Here is a 20,680-nt window from a genome sequence, read left to right on the forward strand (position 1 = left end):
GTTTCCAAAGAGGAAACCCAACCCACCCAGACCGCTCTCCCAACACAAGTGCACACATTCATGCCACGCAGGCACGCGCACACACACACACCGACACAGGCACACACGCCTGTTGGTAGTATCCAGACTCCCACGTGGACCCTCCACCTCAGTGTCACATGACCGGTGTGTTTAGAAATCCTTCCCTCACCGTTAAAGGGAACCTTGATTTCTTTGAAAACTGAATCATGTTCATGATTCGGTTCACAACGTGCCACACTTTATTAATGTTGCATAATTGTCTGTTTGGATGATGCAAAGCTGCATAGTGTTTAAATCTAGTGTATCCAGAGCAAAGTGTTAAAAGTGCTCAGTCTGCCAAACACATTGTGAATAGATAACGATAGATAGACAGATAGATATGGGTTGTTCCTCATTGAAATAAAATGAATATTTGTCTTTGCCTTTGTCTTTAATCTCGTTGATTAAGAATCCTTTCTTGCTGTTGTCAACATTGAGGCGGAAGCTCTCCGCCTCCCCACAGTCTGTATACTCATGCTTCTCCATTCACACGTCTTCCTCCGCCCTGCAGCCGGCTCAGGGTCCCTCCAGGGGCCCCAGACCCCCCAGTCCACCAGTAGCTCCATGGCGGAGGGGGGCGACCTGAAGCCTCCCACCCCGGCCTCCACCCCCCACAGCCAGATGCCTCCCATCGCGGGCGTCAGGTACGACCCTCGACCCCCCCTTCCACCACACTGAGTACCCCTCCCAGCGGAGCCACGGTGTCCATAGTGAACCTTGAGGTTATCACACACACATACACACACAATATTGAAGGTGCACAGTTCACCCAAAGGTCCAAGGTTTTTTATTAAAACAACTGCTTGGCTGGTAGACCTTATCCAACTAAGATCAAATGCGATACTATCTGCATGTTCATTCAGAATGATGATACCGAGTCCTTTTTTCTGTCTGGAGAAATAGTACCATAGTTAATGGTATTGGCTTGGTATTTAATCTGTACTCTAGTCTAGAGATCCCTGTATCACAGTAAGGACCACATCATCGTAGAATGCAAAGTTATGGGTCAATGACAACTGTAGGCAAACATTGATAATCAATTGAAACTTTGCTGACTATACTTACTGTTATTGATCATCCCAATGATGTCATCACAAAGTGCCGGCGGTCTTGCGTTGGTGCGTGCATCGGTACGTCTGTCTCTTTGTTTACCTAACAACGGGGCCTTCCTGTCCAACCAGGAGCAGCGTCAACCTTCAGGACCCCTTTGCGGACGGCGGTGACCCGGCCTTCTCCCGGAGGAACGCCATGACCCCCAACTCCCAGGGCTACCAGCCCGGCATGGGCGGCCCCGAGATGATGGGCCGCATGGGCCCCTACGAGCCCAACAAGGACCCCTTCGGCGGCATGAGGAAAGGTGAGCAACGGGCGACCAGTTTGGTGCCTGGGCCTCCTGTAAAGGGAACCGGCCTCCTCTGACTTTATCGTGTAATCACATGTTATGTTTTGACGTTACTGGATGGTGGTATGTTTTGAGGTGAGGCGTCACTTAATAATAAATCCCATTTTCTATTCATTCAAACTATGGAGAGAAGCGTTGATGAAAGATGTTGAAACACGGGTATGTGTGTGAATGGCGTCACGGTGAGAGCGGGTTGTGCCGCTGATGTTGCAGCTAAACGCTCAGCATTTCCTCATCTTGATCCTTCTGGGGGGCGGGGGGGGGGGAAATATGACAAAATGCAGCGAGTGGTGATGATTTATGATGCTATATGATGAAATACGATCGATCCTGGCAGTGCCCTGACAACCCGTGTGTCCTTCCCCAGCGGGAGAGCAGTTCATGACACCCGGCCCGGGGCCCAACAGCGGCATGGGGGAGCAGTACAACCGAGGCCCCCCAGGGCCCCTGGGCAACATGCAGATGGGCCAGAGGCAGCAGTTCGCCTACGGACCGGGATACGACCGCAGGTACGCGCCCCGGGTTCACGCTCTCCCCCTGTAGGAAGAGGGCTTGCTGGGCGTTTGAAGTATGATTAAAACTGATTGCCAGCTCCTCCCCTCTGCTCCTAGAACAAAGTAGAATTGTATTCATTTGAAGTGTGAATATTTACTCTGTCTCGTCTAATGCGAATGGCCTTCATTGATTTTTGTAGTGTGCCCTAAATTTGAAGTAAAGTCATACCTCTCGCAATGTTTCTGCCTTAAGAAGAATTTTTTTTAGTTAAAATAAAAAGAATATATAAAAAATAAACTGCAATCCAAAGCCCCCCACACACATGGTCCTATCGTCCTCCCAGTTGTCCTTCAGAGACATTCGGCTTCCCCAGCTCACACCCTCCATGTTCCCCCCCGACCTTAGGCCGGAGCCCGGCATGGGTCCCGAGAGCATGGGCCCCGGAGCGCCCCAGCCCAGCCTCATGCCCTCGGGGGCCGACGCAGGCATGTACTCGCCCAGCCGGCCCCCCCAGCAGCAGCAGCGGTCAGTAGCACCCCCCTCACCATCGGCGTAAATATAAAACCCCGCCCCCGTGGACTCTGAAGTCCGTCGTGGTGTTCTCGTTTCATTCCTGAGCGAAAGCACACTCTGGTGGGAGGTAGAAGGACGGCCGAACCAACCCTGGTGACTTTTGTGTTCGCAGGCATGAGCCCTATGCTAATCAGTACCCCGGCCAAGGAGCTCCCCCTGGTGGCCCGTACCCCAACCAGCAGCCAGGAATGTATCCCCAGCAGCAGCCGGTGAGCACGCACACCGTGGTCCTCCCGCCACGCCGCCGCCGCTCGCTCTCCAAGTCTCACACACTTTATAAAAAATACCAATTCACACTCACACACGCTTTTATGTAGTGATAAAGGAAAATCCACAAAGTCTGTCATCGCCAATGACATTTGTTAACCCCTGAGTGCCTGGGGCCTTCACTGACGGGCCCTCCTGCTCCTCCCTGTCTGTTCAGAACTACAAGCGTCCTGTGGACGGAGCCTACGGCCCCCCAGCCAAGCGCCACGAGGGCGAGATGTACAACGTCCCCTACAGCGGCCCCCAGCAGCCGGGGCCCCAGCCGTCGGGCCCCCAGGGCCAGCCAGACATGTACAACCAGTACAACGCCTACCAGGGCCCCGGTGAGCGCAGGCCGCCCGGCCCCGGGGGCCAGTTCCCCTTCGGGTTCGGCCGAGAGCGGGGCCCGACCTCTGGGGGCCCCAACTCCCAGTCCCCCATGCCGCCCCAGTTGATGGGCAGCGCCATGCCCTCGGGTCCAGACGGCCCCCAGGGGCCCATGTGGCAGGGCCGCAACGAGATGGGCTACCCCAACTACCCCAACCGGCAGGGGGCCCCGGTCCCCGGCCAGGGGCCCGGCTACCACGCCATGAACCGCTCGGAGGAGATGCTGCCGGCCGACCAGCGCATGAACCACGAGGGCCCCTGGCCCGGCCACGTCAACCAGAGGCAGCCGCCGTACGGCCCCGGCGCCTCGGGGCCCCCCATGTCCAGGCCCCTGCCGTCCAACTACCAGAACTCCCAGAACCACATTCCGCAGGTCCCCAGCCCAGCGCCCATGCCCCGCATGGACATCCGCACGTCCCCCAGCAAGTCCCCTTTTATGCACTCGGGCACCAAGATGCAGAAAGCCGGCCCTCCGGTGCCCGCTTCCCATATCGGCCAGGCCCCCGTGCAGTCGCCCCTGATCAGGAGGGACATTGCCTTCCCCCCTGGCTCCATCGAGGCCAGCCAGCCCCACCTGAAACCCCGGAGGAGACTGACCATGAAGGACATCGGTACGCACACACACCTCTCTCTCTGTTTAGTGTGTCCTAGAGCTGTTGCTTTGTCCGTTCGCCTGATTTACTGACCGCATTTGGTCCTCTGCCCCCCCCCCCTCACTTGACCCCCTTCCCTTGTTTGATGCTCTCTCTGACGACAGGCACGCCCGAGGCTTGGAGGGTGATGATGTCGCTCAAGTCGGGTTTGCTAGCCGAGAGCACCTGGGCCCTGGACACCATTAACATTCTGTTGTACGACGACAACAGCATCTCTACTTTCAACCTCTGCCAGGTACGCCCAGCGAGACCACGCGCTCACAGAGGGTTTTCTTTGCATAGGAAAGTCTAGACGGCCGACACTAACTATTAATTGATCGTAGTCATTTATGTTGATGGTGTTTACCGTTAACAGCTGGATTCAGAGTTCTAACTGCGTGAAACGAAAAATAAACCTTCTTGAACCTTTTGTGTCTCCAGCTGCCTGGCTTCCTGGAGCTGGTGGTGGAGTACTTCCGGCGGTGCCTGATCGAGATCTTCGGCATCCTGAAGGAGTACGAGGTGGGCGACCCGGGCCAGCGCACGCTGATCGACCCCGCGGCCGCCGAGGACAGCTGCGACGAGGACCTGCCCCCCACCGACACGGACAACATGGACACAGACGAGGAGGAGGACGAAGACGAGGAGGAGGAGGAGGAGGAGAAGCCCAAGGAGGAGGAGGAGGAGCAGAAGGAGAAGAAGAGTTCCTCGGAGGTCCGGGTGAAGCAGGAGGTGGAGGAGGTGTGCTCGCAGAAAGACCGGCCTTCATCGGAGGAGGAAGAAGAGGAGGTGGAGGAGGTGAAGGAGGAGAAGAAGGACGTTGAAGGGATGGCCTCGACCAAAGACGGAGGAGCCTCTGTACCGGAAACGACCGCCGCCGCCGCCCAAGAAACCCCGGCCCTGCCCTCGTTCGACCGGCCCAAGCAGGCCAGCAAGTTTGACAAGCTGCCCATCAAGGTGGTGCGCAAGAAGAACCCCCTGCGCGACCGCTCGGCCCGCTCGGGCCAGCGGCAGAGCTTCGACAGCGGCCTCATACACTGGAGCATCGGCGGCGGAGACACCACCGAACACATCCAGACCCACCTGGAGAGCCGGGTGGATCTGCTCCACCGGCCGCGCCAGTGGACGCCCGTCAAGGCGCAGAGCAGGAAGACGGCCGTCGAGGAGGTGACCATGACGACGGACGCCGCGACGCCGACGGCAACGACGACGACGGAAACCCCCCAGAGCAAGACGGCCCGGAGCGCCAAGGAGGGGAGTCTGCAGTCCTCGCCCCGGCCCTCCTCGGAGCCCCCCCGCGACTCGGAAGAGAAGAGCGAGACGACGACGACGACGACGACGACGAAGACGGCAGCGGCGGCGGCGGCATCCCCGGCCCGCCCCGTCGTGGCCACCATCGATGACGTGCTGTTGGCTCGGCCGGCCTCCGTGCCGGCGGACCAGAAGGACGGCGGCGGCAAGTTCCTGCTGGGCCTGCAGGGCCGGCGCCACCTGAAGATCCTGGAGGACGAGCCGCACAGCAAGGACGAGACGCCGCTCAGCACGCTGTCGGACTGGCAGGACTCGCTGGCGCGCCGCTGCGTCTGCGTGTCCAACATCGTGCGCAGCCTCTCCTTCGTCCCGGGCAACGACCAGGAGATGTCCCGGCACCCGGGGCTGTTGCTGCTGCTGGGCCGGCTGGTGCTGCTGCACCACCGGCACCCCGAGCGCAAGCAGGCGCCCGTCACCTACGAGAAGGAGGAGGAGGAGGACGAGGGCGTGAGCTGCGAGCGCGACGAGTGGTGGTGGGACTGCCTGGAGGCGCTGCGGGAGAACTGCCTGGTGACGCTGGCCAACATCTCGGGCCAGCTGGACCTCTCGCTCTACCCCGAGAGCATCTGCCTGCCGCTGCTGGACGGCCTGCTCCACTGGGCCGTGTGCCCCTCGGCCGAGGCCCTGGACCCCTTCCCCACGCTGGGGCCCCACGGCTCGCTGTCGCCGCAGCGGCTGGTGCTGGAGACCCTCAGCAAGCTGAGCATCCAGGACAACAACGTGGACCTCATCCTGGCCACGCCGCCCTTCGGCCGGCTGGAGAAGCTGTACGGCGCCCTGGTGCGGCTGGTGGGCGAGCGCAAGGTGGCGGTGTGCCGGGAGATGGCGGTGGTGCTGCTGGCCAACCTGGCGCAGGGCGACGGGCTGGCGGCGCGCGCCATCGCCGTGCAGAAGGCCAGCGTGGGCAACCTGCTGGGCTTCCTGGAGGACAGCCTGGCGGCCACGCAGTACCAGCAGAGCCAGGGTCCGCTGCACCACATGCAGGGCGGCGGCGCGGCGCCCTTCGAGCCCACCAGCGTGGACATGATGCGGCGGGCGGCGCGCGCGCTGCACGCCATGGCCCGCGTGGAGGAGAACCACGCCGAGTTCACGCTGTACGAGTCGCGGCTGCTCGACATCTCGGTGTCGCCGCTCATGAACTCGCTGGTGTCGCACGTGATCTGCGACGTACTCTTTCTGATCGGCCGCTTATGACAGCCATGAGGGGGACTGCTGAAGCCACCACTCTCTTCTCTTTGCCCCCCCCCTCCCCCCCTCCTCCTCCCTCCCTCCTCCTCCCCCCACCCCCCCCCCCCCCCCCCCCCCACCAAGATTTTTTTGTGTGTTTGCGTGTCTGTTGCGAGCGAGTGCAGAGAACTTAAAGAGCTAATACGGACTGTCCTTTCATTTCTTTCTTTCTTTTTTTAATTTATGCAAAAATCACCTCGGATTCCACTGTCCCCTCCCTCCCGCCCCCCCCCGCTTCTCACTAAAGGAAGGACTATCATGAAGAAGCTGTGGATTTTAAACGTCTGGAAGACCTAAAGGCAGGAAGAAAGATGCTAGCGCGAGAACCGCGGCTAAGCGGAGAACCGAGCCTAGGAGAACGGGTTCCCCCCCCTCCCCCTCCCCCTCTCAAAGGAAATAAATGAACAGTTTTTTAATGAAAATGAAACAAAAAGACATAAAAAATGAATACGTAAACTGTAACCAAAGTTGCTGTCTCGTTTACAGTGAGTTTGGGGGATTCATGTGCCCGGGGTTCCCCCCCCTCCCCCTCCAGAAGAGGGGGGGCCTTGCAGGGGGGTGGGGACGCAGGGGGGAGGTCTTGTTAGTTCATGTTTTGGAAGCTAAATAAGACTCGCAGTGTGGTTCTAATTGCTGTAACCTTGGATATTATATACTCACCCCCCCCCCCCCCCCCCCCCCAGCCCAGCCCCTCTTCCTACATGCAGGAGCCTGCTCCTCAAGCCCCAGGACGGTCTTCTCGTCGACAGGGGGCCCTGCGCAGTAGACTTGTAGGACGGTTCTTTTTATTTCTTTTCTGTACTGTACACCTTTTTTGGAAAAAGTAAAAAAAAAAAAAACGACAAAACTGTAAACATACTGTAATAATACTGTTTCACACTGAGATAAAAATGCTGGCTTGGCAGCAAACTGTAGTTTTTAAAAGCAAAAATTTTAGCTAATGTTGAGAGAGCGAGAAAGAGAGAGAGAGCGAGAGAGAGAAAGAATGAACGAAAGAAAGAGAGCGAGCGAGAGAGCGAGCCCCACCCACCCACCTTCCCGCCCCTCCAAAGTAGGGTGAAGCGACAACACCTTGACCTCTTCTCTTTGTCCCTCTTGATTGTAATGACTTGACCCTTTGTAAAAGAAAGTCACCCTCCCTCCCCCTACCTTCCTCCTTGTAGGACTGGTCCTCGACTCTGGTTGCAGTCGAAGCTGCAGCGTGTATATATATATTAAGATGTTGTACATTACACTCCCCCTATTCTCCTAACATCCCACCACCACACACCTCACCCTTCTTCCTCCCCCCAACCCGAAACCTCTGTTACTCTTCACTTTTTTTTATAGGTTTTTTTTCCTTTATTTTTTTTTTATCTGTGACAATGAAAAACGTTACTTACACTCTTTCCCGGGCGTCGTCAAGGAATGACTTGACATCGATTTCTCCCCTCACCCCCCTCACCGTCTCCATGCACAAACCCTGTTTCTGTTTGACTCTGGTCCAAGCTGTAGAGAATATAAACAAACGTACAACAAACAGAAAATACCATAGTAAACGGTTGAGCTCCTGCGAAAAATGAAACCCACTTACCCCGACGGAGAGAAAAGAAACTGATTCTTTATTTTTATTTTTTTTCCAGTGATGCGGATTCTGCATATTTGTATTTCAGACGATGTAGCTAAAACTTGATGTAAATTCCTTTTTTCCTTTTTTGGCTTAATGAATATCATTTATTCAGTATGAAATCTTTATACTATATGTTCCACGTGTTAAGAATAAATGTACATTAAATCTTCTTAAGACGTCTGCTGTGGATTTATTCATAAACGTCTACATCTAATCACCATTCATAAAAATTAAACCTCACAATCAAGTCCTTAAATGTTTGAAATAATTCACACGGATATCACGGTAGTTGCATTATGAAAAATTGCGATCATCCGGTTCACGTCTCAAACGAGCCCCGTGGATTGCATCACATAAACCTGGATGGACTTGATAATGGAAAGTACCGAGGTGAAGGCGCTCTCCTTATCGCATGCACAGCCAACGTATTCAACTGACTTCCTGCCACAATGTAGCTTATCAGCTTGCCGCCAGATCACAAATGCTGATTATTTATGAGCATGTTGTATAGACCAGTGGGAAACCGTTAACCATACGAACGTGACAAACACGATTTACTACACATGGATCAGATTTCTAGGTTTGTTTTGAACCTGTTTTTAGGCAGAACTGAAGTTTGGTGGCAAATATCTTCCTGAATAATGGTATTCCTTTCACAGGGGCAGGTGATTACTCAAAGGTCCATTTTCATCAGTCTTTCAACCTCTTTCCAGCATATATGGAGCACTGATCAGAAGTAATGGTTTCAATATTATATCCCCATTCATGAACCTACAAAGAAAAAGCGTTATAGGTACAATACCCTTGCAACTGAACTCATTAATTAGACGTCAACACGTTTAGCAATTACAAATGCTCCTTGTGCCCTCTAGTGGTCATTCAGAGAAAGTCAGTATCACCATAGCAACCGCGGTGAACGGGTCCTGCGTGACCCATGATTGGTCAGCAGCTACATACAGGCAGTAAATTAATATAACAATTAAAAACAGTAACTTCCAACACTAGTATAGTAAAACGAGATTGAATATGTTCCATTGTTCCAATAGATTAAAGAATAACTTGAATATTAGTATGTGACTGTGATGTACAATATATACCTAATGCAATGCCATAGTAACATGTAATAAGTTAATACAATTATAAGTAGATAGACAGAATAACTCTGTCTTCCAAGTCAACATGATAATTATTCTTTGACCCTATCCTGCATGGCTTCAGGATTGGTATAACCTGTCATGATATCCCTTCAATATCCTTTCATTTTTTATGTGCTAGGCTAAAAATATAACAAATGTTCACAAGAAGAACAAAGGAATTATCGAGCTTCATTGCGCTTTTCTAAATGACGTTCGTTTATAATTAAACAAATACAGTTCATTGTAGGTGGCGACATTCTCTCTCTCTCTCACACACACACACACACACACATCTGTGAAGCTCCGAGCATCCACCTCATAGAGGAGGAACATATATTTACTAAAGGAGTGTAATCCACAATTGTGTAAGATTCAGATTGTATTGGGCTAAATATGTGCACTCTGCATGTAACCGCTAACCGACGGGATCTGACGTCTTTTGTATTCATATTCACCACGGGGGGGGGGGGGTCGCTGTTGTCAGCGTTAGCTTAGCATAGCTGGGCTACAGAGAACGGGTAATGTATGTTTGTCCGGCTAAACACCGTTACTTGCAGACACATCGTGCGCTTTGGCGTCGTCGCTCATTGCTTCAGAATTATCAAAGTGAGATAGAGACACTATCGCCAAGTCATAGACCAAACACCGATACACACTGGTACGGTTTAACCTTATAACGCTTAACGTTGACGTGCTTGCTCAAAGCAGTGTGTTGAGTCCGCTAACCAAGCTAGTGAGTCGCTGGCTGGGGGGTTAGCCGCTAACGCTGGAGGTAAACATGCACCGCACATAAAACGATGCAGAATCAACCTGATGCGGCTCGGGTTCAAGCTTAGCTTAATGGATGGTGCACCCAGGCGAAGTGATGCAACGTTATCTCCAGACGGGTGTGACTGGGGACGCCAGGTCGCTGTGCTGAGGACCCGATGCCTTCGCTGAGCCTCCACGAAGAGCGTGTCAGTGATGCTGACAGCTGCTGTCCAGATGCTTTGGCTTCCCAAAGTAGCAGATCGGCCCTCCTACGGAAGAAATGATGAAAAATTGCGAATACCAGCAAATCGATCTGGAGGCACTGTCAACACCCGCCCCCACCCCTTCACCCCAACCCGTCACTGACAATGGGAAGGAGGAGGAGAAGACGGCGAAAAAACAGCGAAGAAAGTGGGAAGTTTTCCAGGGGAAGAATCGCTTTTGTTGCGATGGGAGGATCATTATGGCCCGGCAGAGTGGGGTGCTACCCCTCACCCTGGGCCTCATCCTACTCACCAGTGTGTTATTCTTCATATTTGAGTAAGTTGTTATTGTTCTCTTTGATTTACTATTCCTACTACGTTAAGGGACATGTTCCACATGTGGTGAACAAATGTGTAACGGTATGTGGTCATTGCGTAGCCTAGATATTCTTAACCGATGAACTGTGTTCCTGCAATGTCTTGGAGCAAAGTCTGCCACTCTCAATTTCACTGTAAGTGAATAGGCCCATGGTGCCTAGGGATTAGGATGGTGATTACAGCTATTGAACTTTGATTAAAAGCAGATCCCTGCTGGGAATGAAACGCATTAGGTCTGTGAGACAGATTTAGTAATTGGATGGCTAAGATGACGCTAAATGCTTCTTCCTTTGCCAAAGTTGCGGCTTGACTAAATGAAGAACCACCCTCGACCTCAGGGGTCAAACATGCAGTAGAGCAACGTTGTGGACACAAGTGGTTACTGCATCCATTATGTCACCTCTTTGTTGTTGTTGCCACACTTGGTTCAAACATAACCCTGTTACTTTATTTATTGAGTCCCTGAGCAAGCGACCCTAACTGCTGCCGACGAGCTTGCTGTCGCCTTGAATGGTTGACACCGCCGTCGGTGTGTGAATGTGTGTATGGATGGTTTGAAGTCGCTTTGAACTAAAGCATCTGCTAAATGTAAATTAGGTGCATGTAGTCCATCGTGGTAATGAAAAAAGGTCTATAATAGCTACTGCAATTTTATATATCAAATCAAACTTGAGGATCTAGTATAAAAACAACCCTTTTTGTCCTTCAAAGTCAAAGAAAAGCATAGGAAATCTGAATTGCTACATTGACAGAGCTCTAGTTTCACCCTTTTAAATACAAATGTAATTATTTTCACGTTTGTAAGTGGAACTCAGTTTTGTCTGCGGCTGTGTTTCCTTTCCAGTTGCCCCTTCCTGGTCCAGCACCTGACCGTGTGCATCCCTGTGATTGGTGGAGCCCTGTTTGTGTTCGTGATCATCACACTGGTGCAGACCAGCTTCAGCGACCCCGGCATCCTGCCCAGAGCCACCCCTGACGAAGCTGCTGATGTGGAGAAGCAGATCGGTAAGTCAGGCCCAGCCAAACAACCCCAGGCACTTTTTGTTTAAGTGATGACGAGTTAGGATGCCTCGCTAAATGTCTAACAATGTCTCTCCATATTTGTCCAAAATAAACAAACACCTTGCCTGTCACTTTTTAAACAACGCCACCTGAAAAAAAAACAAAACGTGGTCACTATTGACTAATAGTGACCACTATTGACTAAATGGGACAGTCACACTTCCCTCATCGATATATCCAATTATATTTCTAGTCACTGTTATACCGCTCTGGTTCTCGCTCGCTCTCTCTCTCTCATCCCTTCTCTCTCTCTCTCACCCCTTATCTCTCTCTCACCCCTTCTCTCTTTCTCTCCCCTTCTCTCTCTCTCTAACCCCTTCTCTCTCTCCCCTCCTCTCTCTCTCTCACCCCTTCTCTCTCTCTCCCCTTCTCTCTCTCTCTCTCTCTCCCCTTCTCTCTCTCTCACCCCTGCTCTCTCTCTCACCCCTCCTCGCTCTCTCTTTCCCCCTTCTCTCTCTCTCTCTCACCCCCTCTCTCTCTCTCCCCTTCTCTCTCTCTCTCTCTCCCCTTCTCTCTCTCTCTCCCCTTCTCTCTCTCACCCCTGCTCTCTCTCTCCCCTTCTCTCTCTCTCTCACCCCTTCTCTCTCTCACCCCTTCTCTCTCTCTCACCCCTTCCCTCTCTCTCTCACCCCTTCTCTCTCTCTCCCCTTCTCTCTCTCTCACCCCTTCTCTCTCTTACCCCTTCTCTCTCTCTCACCCCTTCCCTCTCTCTCTCACCCCTTCCCTCTCTCTCTCACCCCTTCTCTCTCTCCCCTTCTCTCTGTCTTGGGTGCAGACGACGCCGGCAACACCACCTACCGCCCGCCGCCGCGCACCAGGGAGGTGCTCATCAACCAGCAGGCGGTGAAGCTCAAGTACTGCTTCACCTGCAAGATGTTCCGGCCCCCGCGCACCTCCCACTGCAGTCTGTGTGACAACTGCGTAGGTGGGTGTGACGGCTGACATTTAACCGCCCGGATCATTAACTCACGTAACCCGGTGGATGGCGGTGGTGGTGGTAATGAGAGACGACCCCCCACGCCACCACCCTCTGTAAAGACCGGGTGCCACATTGAGCGGGCGTTGGATGGAGATGGACTCTAGTGTTTTTTCTACTGTTCATATAGCCAGGGACATTATAATTCTTTGCACTTTTACCAAACACCCACCTCTTCCTGTATTGAAAGGTGCTATATAAATAATAATAATATTATTAATATACTACTACTACTACTACTACTACTGCTATTACTTCTAAATGTAAGAATTGCTCAATACCTATAATAAAAACGATGTTTATTGCTGATTAATCTCTGGCATCGTTCAGACTTGTGTCCCCTAACCTGGGCCCGTTCCCCCTGCCAGAGCGCTTCGACCACCACTGCCCCTGGGTGGGCAACTGCGTCGGCAAGCGCAACTACCGCTTCTTCTACACCTTCATCGTGTCGCTCTCCTTCCTGACGGCGTTCATCTTCGGCTGCGTGACCACCCACCTCGCACTGAGTAAGCCTTCCCCCCCCCCTTCCTTCTGCATGGAATTACTACACTGTAGCCGCACTGCAAAAGAACAGGCCCGGTCAGACCGCGCCACAAAACCCACACGCTCGGGCTAAGCAGTTCCCCATGACAAATGTATCAGCAAGTGAACAAGAAGGGATTATTATTCAGGTGCTCAATTGGGTTGCTAGCTCAAGCAAATAAAGCGAAACAAACTTTTCAAAGTCGTCTTTTATTCTGATATGTTTCCAGGTCCTAAGCAGTGTTTACAGGTCTCATGGTGTATGGACCTATGTGTGTTTTGTCTCTCTCTGGCTTAAGGGGCTCAGGATGGAAAAGGCCTGGTGTTCGCACTTCAGGAGAGTCCTGGCAGATATCCTTTCAGCCAGAGGCTTCCTTCCAATCCCCTTAACCAGCATTTCGTCATCATCTATATATACATTGTTCACTTTCAAAATTCCTCCTCTGTCTGTAAAAAAAAAAAAAAATCATTCATAGTCCTGAAAAGCTGTTGTTAGCAATAGTCTGAAACTTGCAACTGCTGGATCCAATAGGGTTGTATGTGAATGCGTCGAGATAATGCATACTGTGTGTCTTGTGAAATGCTGTGTGTGGCCTTAACGTCCCTCTGCACTGCGGTGGAGCTGGTCATCTGCTTCTTCTCCGTCTGGTCCATCCTGGGCCTCTCGGGCTTCCATACCTACCTGGTTGCTTCCAATCTGACCACCAACGAAGACGTGAGTATCTGGTCCCTCCCCTGGATGGGTCACTCCACCAATCATTGTTTTGCTTTATTTGTTTTAAAGGTATAACATTCAAAGAACTGGCCTCTAAAAATCCTCACTTCAAGGTGACAGAGACCCTGTCACCCACATTAACGTAATCCTGCGTCCTGATTGGCTGTGTGACAGATCAAAGGCTCGTGGACGGGGAAGAGTGGTGCCGAGGCGGCCACCAATCCATACAGCCACAGAAACATCTTTGTCAACTGCTGCTCTGTTCTCTGTGGACCCATGCCCCCTAGGTATGGGGTCCACAACACACATTTCAATGGGAGTCTGTGTTGGTGTCACCTGCATGTTTATATATAAACAGTATTAGTAGTAGTCGTTTCTTCCTACTGCACACTGAGGGAAACTAGAGTGTGCAGAAGCGGCAACAGAATGAATGTTTTATTATGAAGCCCCTTCTGCCAGCTTTCCAAAGCAACACTGATATCAATTGATATTGAATAAACAAGTCAATAAACAAGTATTTATTTTGTGTTGTGAAGACGGTAGGAAATACATTGGGACATCTACCTGCAGTCACCCAACAAGCCAGTCTTATCCTGCAAACTCACCATTGGTCATTATTAGGCACACACCAGTGAGTTGGTAGATGACAACAATGGCTGAATTAATATAATGATATATTTTTATTTGTGTATAAAAGTGCTCCTTTTTGTAATTTGTTTTATTTGAACACGATATCTTTTTACTTCAGAATTAAAACGGTACCGGTAACGCTCGCAAGTGGGGATCACTGTCGAAATAAACCACTTATTTCCTTGCGCGGTCCTGGCTGAAGCTCGCCCAGTCGGCTGCAAAGTCGGTTGAACTGAACTCTCCACAGTAAATGCTGCGGCAGACCTCCCAGACACGATGAAGGGAATGTGGTCTGGCTGTGTGAGACCACCTGTCACTAACGATTTTGTCACGAGGAACAACAGCCTCGATGCTCACTGAGTCTCCTTGGTAACGACGTCCCCTCTGAGACACCTTTCTTCCTGTACCCTGCTCTCACAGTCTGATTGACAGGCGGGGCTTCCTATCAGCGGAGGAGGAGGCGGCACAGGCTACCGGCGGAGAGGTGGAGCTGCCCGTCCTGGCCTCCAAGAAGGACATAAATGTGGTAGGAATGTGGCTTATGGTTTGCAGGAATCTCTTTTCGCTTGAACAACCCCCTAACCCCATCCACAGCAAAAAAACGTCTTCATCGTAAGGAGAGCCTGGTTCCCTAGCATAGCCGACCCCATCCTGACCTCTTGACTGCGGCCTGCCGAGCCTCCATGTGGTTATTAAAAAGAATTCTTAGAATCAAAGCTTGGTTTAAATTGACCCCTATGCACTGCTAAGAGTCTTTAGTCCACACTTCAGTTTCACACTCCGATATACTTGGTGAGAGGTTGATGGTTCCAATGCAACGTCGTGGTCTCGCCTTAGCTCAGAAGGTTCTGCAAACACGGGCGAGAGCGATTAAAGACGCCATGCAGTATGGGGAATAACATGCACCGCACTGACCAACCAGCAACAGGTGCACCAGACGTGCTTAATGAGCTAAAGACGGCCGTTAGTCCGTTATTCAAATGAGAGCAGAGGATGAAAGGGCAGATGAGCGATCATGTGCGTCCTCGCGACGAAGGCCAGGTCCCACTATCGGGGGACTGGGGAGGATGTTCATGTCTCTTCATCCATTGGCCTGAGAGGAAACAGACAGGCATCAGTGTTGCATTAAGGAAAAACATAACACACAATCAAATGAGAACAAAAGCTTCTGAAAAACAGCTTTTTTTATTTAAGTGCAGGGCTATGTTATTCTTTTTTTTTATTGACCTGCTAACCCCAAACAACCAGTAACGGGGACAAGCAATATCTTTCAAGAAATGTGGGTGCATTTGTCCATATTGTTCTATGTTTTTAAAGCTGCATTTAAGTAATGGTTTCGCCCAGAATCAACCCATAGAACCACAATATAACTATGTCACTTTAAATCAAAATTATACTCAACGTGGGTTGAATAGCTAGGCTGTTGGTCTCGGTGCTTGCATTTAGGGTTCTGCATTCTTGTGAAAAGTCAATGACTTCTGGTAATCGCTAGATTATAGTAATAGTCAAACATAAATAACCTGGAAACACAGCAGGGAAGAATCAGTGGGTTTTGGTTGTGTATGCACTTGATTTACATGACAAAATGTGTAACGTCGTCAAAATAAAGTCCTGTCCACCACTGGTGACCTTTGGTGTCTTGTGTATGTCTATGTGTGTGTGTCTGTCTATGCATGCGTGTCTATATCTATGTCCTGCCATCCGTCTCTACTACGAGGAGAATGTCTGAACTTTGCTCTGTCCTGTATGATTGAGGAGCCTGCTTTTAGTCAAGCCAGTAAATCTCTAAGACAGGATGGAAAAAAAGTGTGTCTTTGTTTTTGTCTGTGTGTGCGTGTGCTTTGACTGCAGTTGTTTCTGCACGAGCTGTTCATGGAATGTGTGTTTGGCTGGCTGCCTATCAGTGTGTTTACCGCCACACCAATCCTCCCATCTCATTGGGCAGACGTAACCCTGGCATGTTAACCGCTTGTTGGTAGAAGCTCGCCGTTTTGTTCTCTGCATGCATGTCAAGGTCCGATGGATATTTTCATATCCATCATGTCCTTGGCAAGTAAACGATTAGTTTAGGTCTTGAATCTCTGCTATGTTATTCAAGTCCGGTCTGTTTGTACGGCTCACAGTGTTGGAATGTGTTTTCATCTGGGCCGGAACAGAGCTGTTCAGCACCAAGTTATAAGCGGTGCAGGCCGTGTCTGATCCCCTGCTTCTCAGTCTTCCACCCCGGCCAGACATCTTCCTTGAAGACAAGACGATTCATTATTATTCTATTTTTCTTTGTTGTTGTTCACATTTCAAAGTTCAACCTCCCGCCGAGCGTGTGTGTGTGATCTGGGCAGTGTCTCAGTCGTCTCCCCAGCACACGCCGTTCGCCCGGCCCTCTCGCCCTGATCTCTCTCTCTGCGGGGGGGGGGGGGGGGCCTTTCACTTCGGCTTCAGCTGCCTCGCACGGAAGTAACCCTCTCCCTCGCTCTCTCTTTCCCCTTCCTGTTTCCTCACTCAACTCCGACCTTCCCATCGCCACCCATCACCGTCTCATCACCCCCCCCCGGTGTGTCACAGGGATCCAAATGTGTGTCCGAGGAGTCGCCCGCACGCCCCGCCTCCCGCCCGCGAGCCCCGCCCACGCTGCCCCCGGCCGACCGCCGCCGTGGTGGCGGCGGCGAGCGCACGGGACACAACTCTGCGGTGAACTCTGACCCCGCCAGGGACCACCGTACGGCTGGCCGCGGGGCACCGCCCCACGCCACGGCCGACACCCACACCCATCACAACGCCAAAGCCCACCCCAAACGAACTCACCGGGGGGCCCGCTCCGCTCTGGACGGCCCCGGCGCGACCCGTGCCGCCTCCGCGGGTGTGGTACGCTCCTCAAAGGACCGTAGGAACGCCGGCTCCCCGCCCCCCCTGCCCTGAGCCAAGGCGGCCGTTCTCTGTAGGCTCATGTTGCACGCTACGATGCAGTTTCTGCCCTGCTTGTGAATTCACTTTGTATACTTTTATTTATTTTTTTGGTCGAAGTCCATATGTACGCTGGTTTGGGGTTTGGTTTTCTTTCCGCTCATGGGAAAGATGATGGGGTGATTTTAAAGAGGATGATCCTCGGTGATGGGGTCTGATTTGACATCAGTAGGATTCACAGACTTTGGGAACATGGCTTCATCCACGCTTAAGACTGAACTGGCACCCTCTCACAAGAGCCGTAACTATACTACCTCTGTTTTCTCGTATTAAACCTGGCTTGTGAAGCATGCTAGACACCCAAATATTGTACCACCATTTAACTCTACAAAAATGTGAAATGGTCACTATTATGCTAGCTTGCTGTTAACCAGTCAAATAAAGAACTTTTTTGGATCACAAAAAAAACAAAACATGATTCAAGGGGTACACACAATATATTGTGTACTATGCAAATGACATAATGTAACTTTTCTTTGTTCACTTGGAAGTAATTCACATATCTTCCCTGCATCTATGACATGAACATAAGGTTTATAATCGCTTTATTCAGTCTAAAGGCGATGTGTGTCTGATGATCTGGTGTTGTTTGTCGCGGCCCTCGACATTGGTCTAAACTATGATTGAACTGCAATTCATTTCACTGTTTGCCGTAAGCATATGCCTGGACTCCTTTGTTGGGTAACCTTACCACCAGGTATACCACAGCATCGTCAGCACTTGACATTAACAACATGGCACAAGACGCATTTCTATTATCATCACAAGCGTTTCGGGGTTGTTCAATTGTTGCTCAAAAGGCCAATCTTCAACAGTGCTGCGAAAGCCCTGCTTGAAAGTGTACAAAAAAATATGCATGATAATGAAAACTTCTGTATTCTTTGGCGACATTCATGTGTTTTTTTGTGCCCCCTACCCTATGATATACCTCGAAGGTACAGACGTTCTTTCCAAATAAAAAGCCCACCCTCCCCCCCCCCCATTTGCTTTTTTTGCCACCAATCATTCAGAACACTGTGTTTGCACTTACCTTTCTCTGAACATTGTAAGGACATTAACCCTTATGTGTCTACGATAGATACATAAATCAGATCATGTTCCTCTAACATTGATCCCAGCAGAAACTATGTAGCAATGCCTGTGCTACAAGCCACCTAGATGGCCCTTCTGTGCTTCTCCATAACCCGGACGACGGATGGTGATTTGGAAAGCCGGTTTATTGAAAAGTTTGCAGACAGTGATCCATGACAACGGTGCTCCATGTTGCCAGGCAGGAGATCTCTTCCTCAGTGTGTGGTGATGGCTTGTTTAACCTGTGCACATGTGTGCAGTCTCACCCAGCCCTGCAGTCAAGTCTGATTCAGGCCAGGTGAGGCTGCTTAAACCACCATCCACACACACTATACAGATAAAGTTCCCTTGTGCAACTTCACAATGTGGTGCTCACCTTGTAACCCAATATGCCTTTAAGGGCGAAGACGTGTAGCTCACTACGTAAATTAAGGGGCCATTGCTTTAGTTAAAGTCATGGGATACACCTAAGTTCACCTCTACTACTGCATCTCTGTGATAAAGGCCTTATAATTGCACAATAAAATGCAAGGATTTGGACAATGATTTGCATTCAAACTGTACATTATACACTTTCACAAACAAAGCGAGCTTAACATCAAGTAGAACAGCACTTTTTGTGTGTGAGATAATATGATATGGGAAACGCTACCCCAGGGATATGCGTGCTAGCACATCCAATTTCAGTTTCAAATGATTTTCCGGGATGAATGTACTCAAACACTTCAAGTACATAATGAGGTAGGCCTACTTATTATTGAGTGGTTTCAAGTTTGAAGCACTATACCTTAACTTTTTTACTTATGGCTACTGGCTATGCTTCTCTTCAGTGTTCTCACTTAAAGATACTTTTACTTTTCTCACTTTTAGATAATATATAATACAGTCATAAAACATTAAATTCTAGGGCCAACCAAATCTGGATCCTCTTTGCCTAACCAACAAATTTTTTTTACATTAAGATTTAAATTGTTTTAGAACTATTGTTGATCCTGATATATGAACTAGCTTTTGATAGTTCAAGGCATTCATTACTAAAAACTACAATACTTTAACTTGGGTGGAGTGATCAATGGAGGAATCATTATATAAATGAAGCACTTTATCAACCACTTTGGTAGGTCGGGCTATGGGCCCCTGAGCTGAGCCATAGCTCTATTAAGTCATTGTTAAATTTGACCACTAGATGGAAGTGATGACATGAATATTTTCAGTATTCAGCAGAAATGTTCTTTGGCTTTTCCGTTGACCCCTTTAACCTGTGAAAGACTGGGGATTTATTTAGATCTCCCTCTCATCCTTCAGGCTGTTTTTGTGGGGCTATTTTTTGTACATATTTATTGCATCGGTCAATGATGTACCATGGGAGTGCAATATTTTTCTAACATGGTATACGTTTACGGAACAATAACAGTGTTGAATCATTCGTTACAAATCTATCATGAAGTGCTGCAGAAGAATATTTTAATTAAGTTATGAAAATAACTTTTATTTTAATCATTGTGGGTAACTGGTATAAACATAATTAACCACTCCTTATTTCTGTTACTGGAAAATAATGTATTTTGCCGTTGGGTCAATCGATCAGAAACCATTATTTTTCAATAACGGGAAAGCCTGTCATGGTTTATTCAATGTGTGCATAGAGACACAGGAAAGCTGTTCAAATGCCCAATGACTTGAGCTATGTTTAATAAGGAGAAACAGTTTGTCAGGAATGACATGATGTCATTTATTGTCAAGAGTTTACCTGAGAGTTAACACTGGATCAGTGATACTGGGTCTGTGTTGGGGTGTGGTGCCAAAATGCATTATATTAATGAACCGAAATGGGGTGCAACACCATTCTTGAGGGATTCTAACATTGCAGCTGTTTGTGCACTTCTTCTAACTTCACTTTAATTTCGTATTGCTGTTTTTTTGCCAACCATTTTCTTGTTGCGTAGGCCTGAGTGAAGCTCAAGGTCAGGACAGTCGATGTGTGATATGTATTACTTGTCGCACCGCTTACCGTGAATAGGGCGACGATTACCGATAGACCTCTGAAGAATAAGTCCCGCCTCCGAGGCTCCCGGTTCCCTCAGTCAAATGTTAATGGGAAATAACATGGGGTTTTTGAATGATCGTACATAACAAACTCTTTAGGTGGCGAAGAAGTAAAAGCTGCCTCATGTTTTGAACTACACACTTTTTCCATCTAGTTTCCACTGGGGTTTTGGATTTCTGTTGCCGTTAAAGTAGTAAACGATTATTAATGTTAACCGGGAGCTGGTACCAATCATACGTCATACTTCTTAGGGAGGCGGGAGTAGATGTCCTTGCGTGCAACCAGTC

At 50.0% G+C, this 20,680-nt stretch overlaps 2 protein-coding genes across 3 annotated transcripts in view; both read left to right on the forward strand.

Moving 5' to 3' along the window:
• The window catches only part of arid1ab (AT-rich interactive domain 1Ab), a 44,926-nt gene extending 36,804 nt beyond the window's left edge, over positions 1-8,122 (forward strand). Inside the window, exons 13-20 of one of the 2 annotated variants that reach the window (XM_079749532.1) lie at positions 572-704; positions 1,242-1,417; positions 1,830-1,971; positions 2,363-2,482; positions 2,643-2,739; positions 2,955-3,774; positions 3,921-4,051; positions 4,237-8,122. In XM_079749532.1, coding sequence (XP_079605658.1) covers positions 572-704; positions 1,242-1,417; positions 1,830-1,971; positions 2,363-2,482; positions 2,643-2,739; positions 2,955-3,774; positions 3,921-4,051; positions 4,237-6,300 — 3,683 coding nt within the window. In that variant the 3' untranslated portion in view covers positions 6,301-8,122. The remainder of the gene's footprint in view (positions 1-571; positions 705-1,241; positions 1,418-1,829; positions 1,972-2,362; positions 2,483-2,642; positions 2,740-2,954; positions 3,775-3,920; positions 4,052-4,236) is intronic. The other variant, XM_079749533.1, reaches the window with a different exon arrangement.
• A 1,562-nt stretch (positions 8,123-9,684) lies between these two features.
• On the forward strand, positions 9,685-18,032 carry LOC307085233 (palmitoyltransferase ZDHHC18-B-like). Its single transcript, XM_079749930.1, has 9 exons — positions 9,685-10,368; positions 11,254-11,414; positions 12,247-12,396; positions 12,816-12,953; positions 13,269-13,320; positions 13,582-13,684; positions 13,859-13,971; positions 14,735-14,840; positions 16,877-18,032. The coding sequence occupies exons 1-9, from the start codon at positions 10,109-10,111 to the stop codon at positions 17,228-17,230; spliced, it is 1,437 nt and encodes a 478-aa protein (XP_079606056.1). The 5' UTR covers positions 9,685-10,108; the 3' UTR covers positions 17,231-18,032.
• Positions 18,033-20,680: the final 2,648 nt, after the last annotated feature.

The sequence above is a fragment of the Pollachius pollachius genome (assembly GCF_949987615.1).
Source record: "Pollachius pollachius genome assembly, chromosome: 13".
NCBI classification, from domain to species: Eukaryota; Metazoa; Chordata; class Actinopteri; order Gadiformes; family Gadidae; genus Pollachius; species Pollachius pollachius.

Bases quoted from the DNA above. Each gene is read 5' to 3' on its own strand.
- LOC307085233 (XM_079749930.1), top strand. From the start codon at position 10,109: ATGATGAAAAATTGCGAATACCAGCAAATCGATCTGGAGGCACTGTCA. The intron at 11,415-12,246 runs GTAAGTCAGGCC...TCTTGGGTGCAG, and splicing joins TGATGTGGAGAAGCAGATCG to ACGACGCCGGCAACACCACC. The intron at 12,397-12,815 runs GTGGGTGTGACG...TCCCCCTGCCAG, and splicing joins TCTGTGTGACAACTGCGTAG to AGCGCTTCGACCACCACTGC.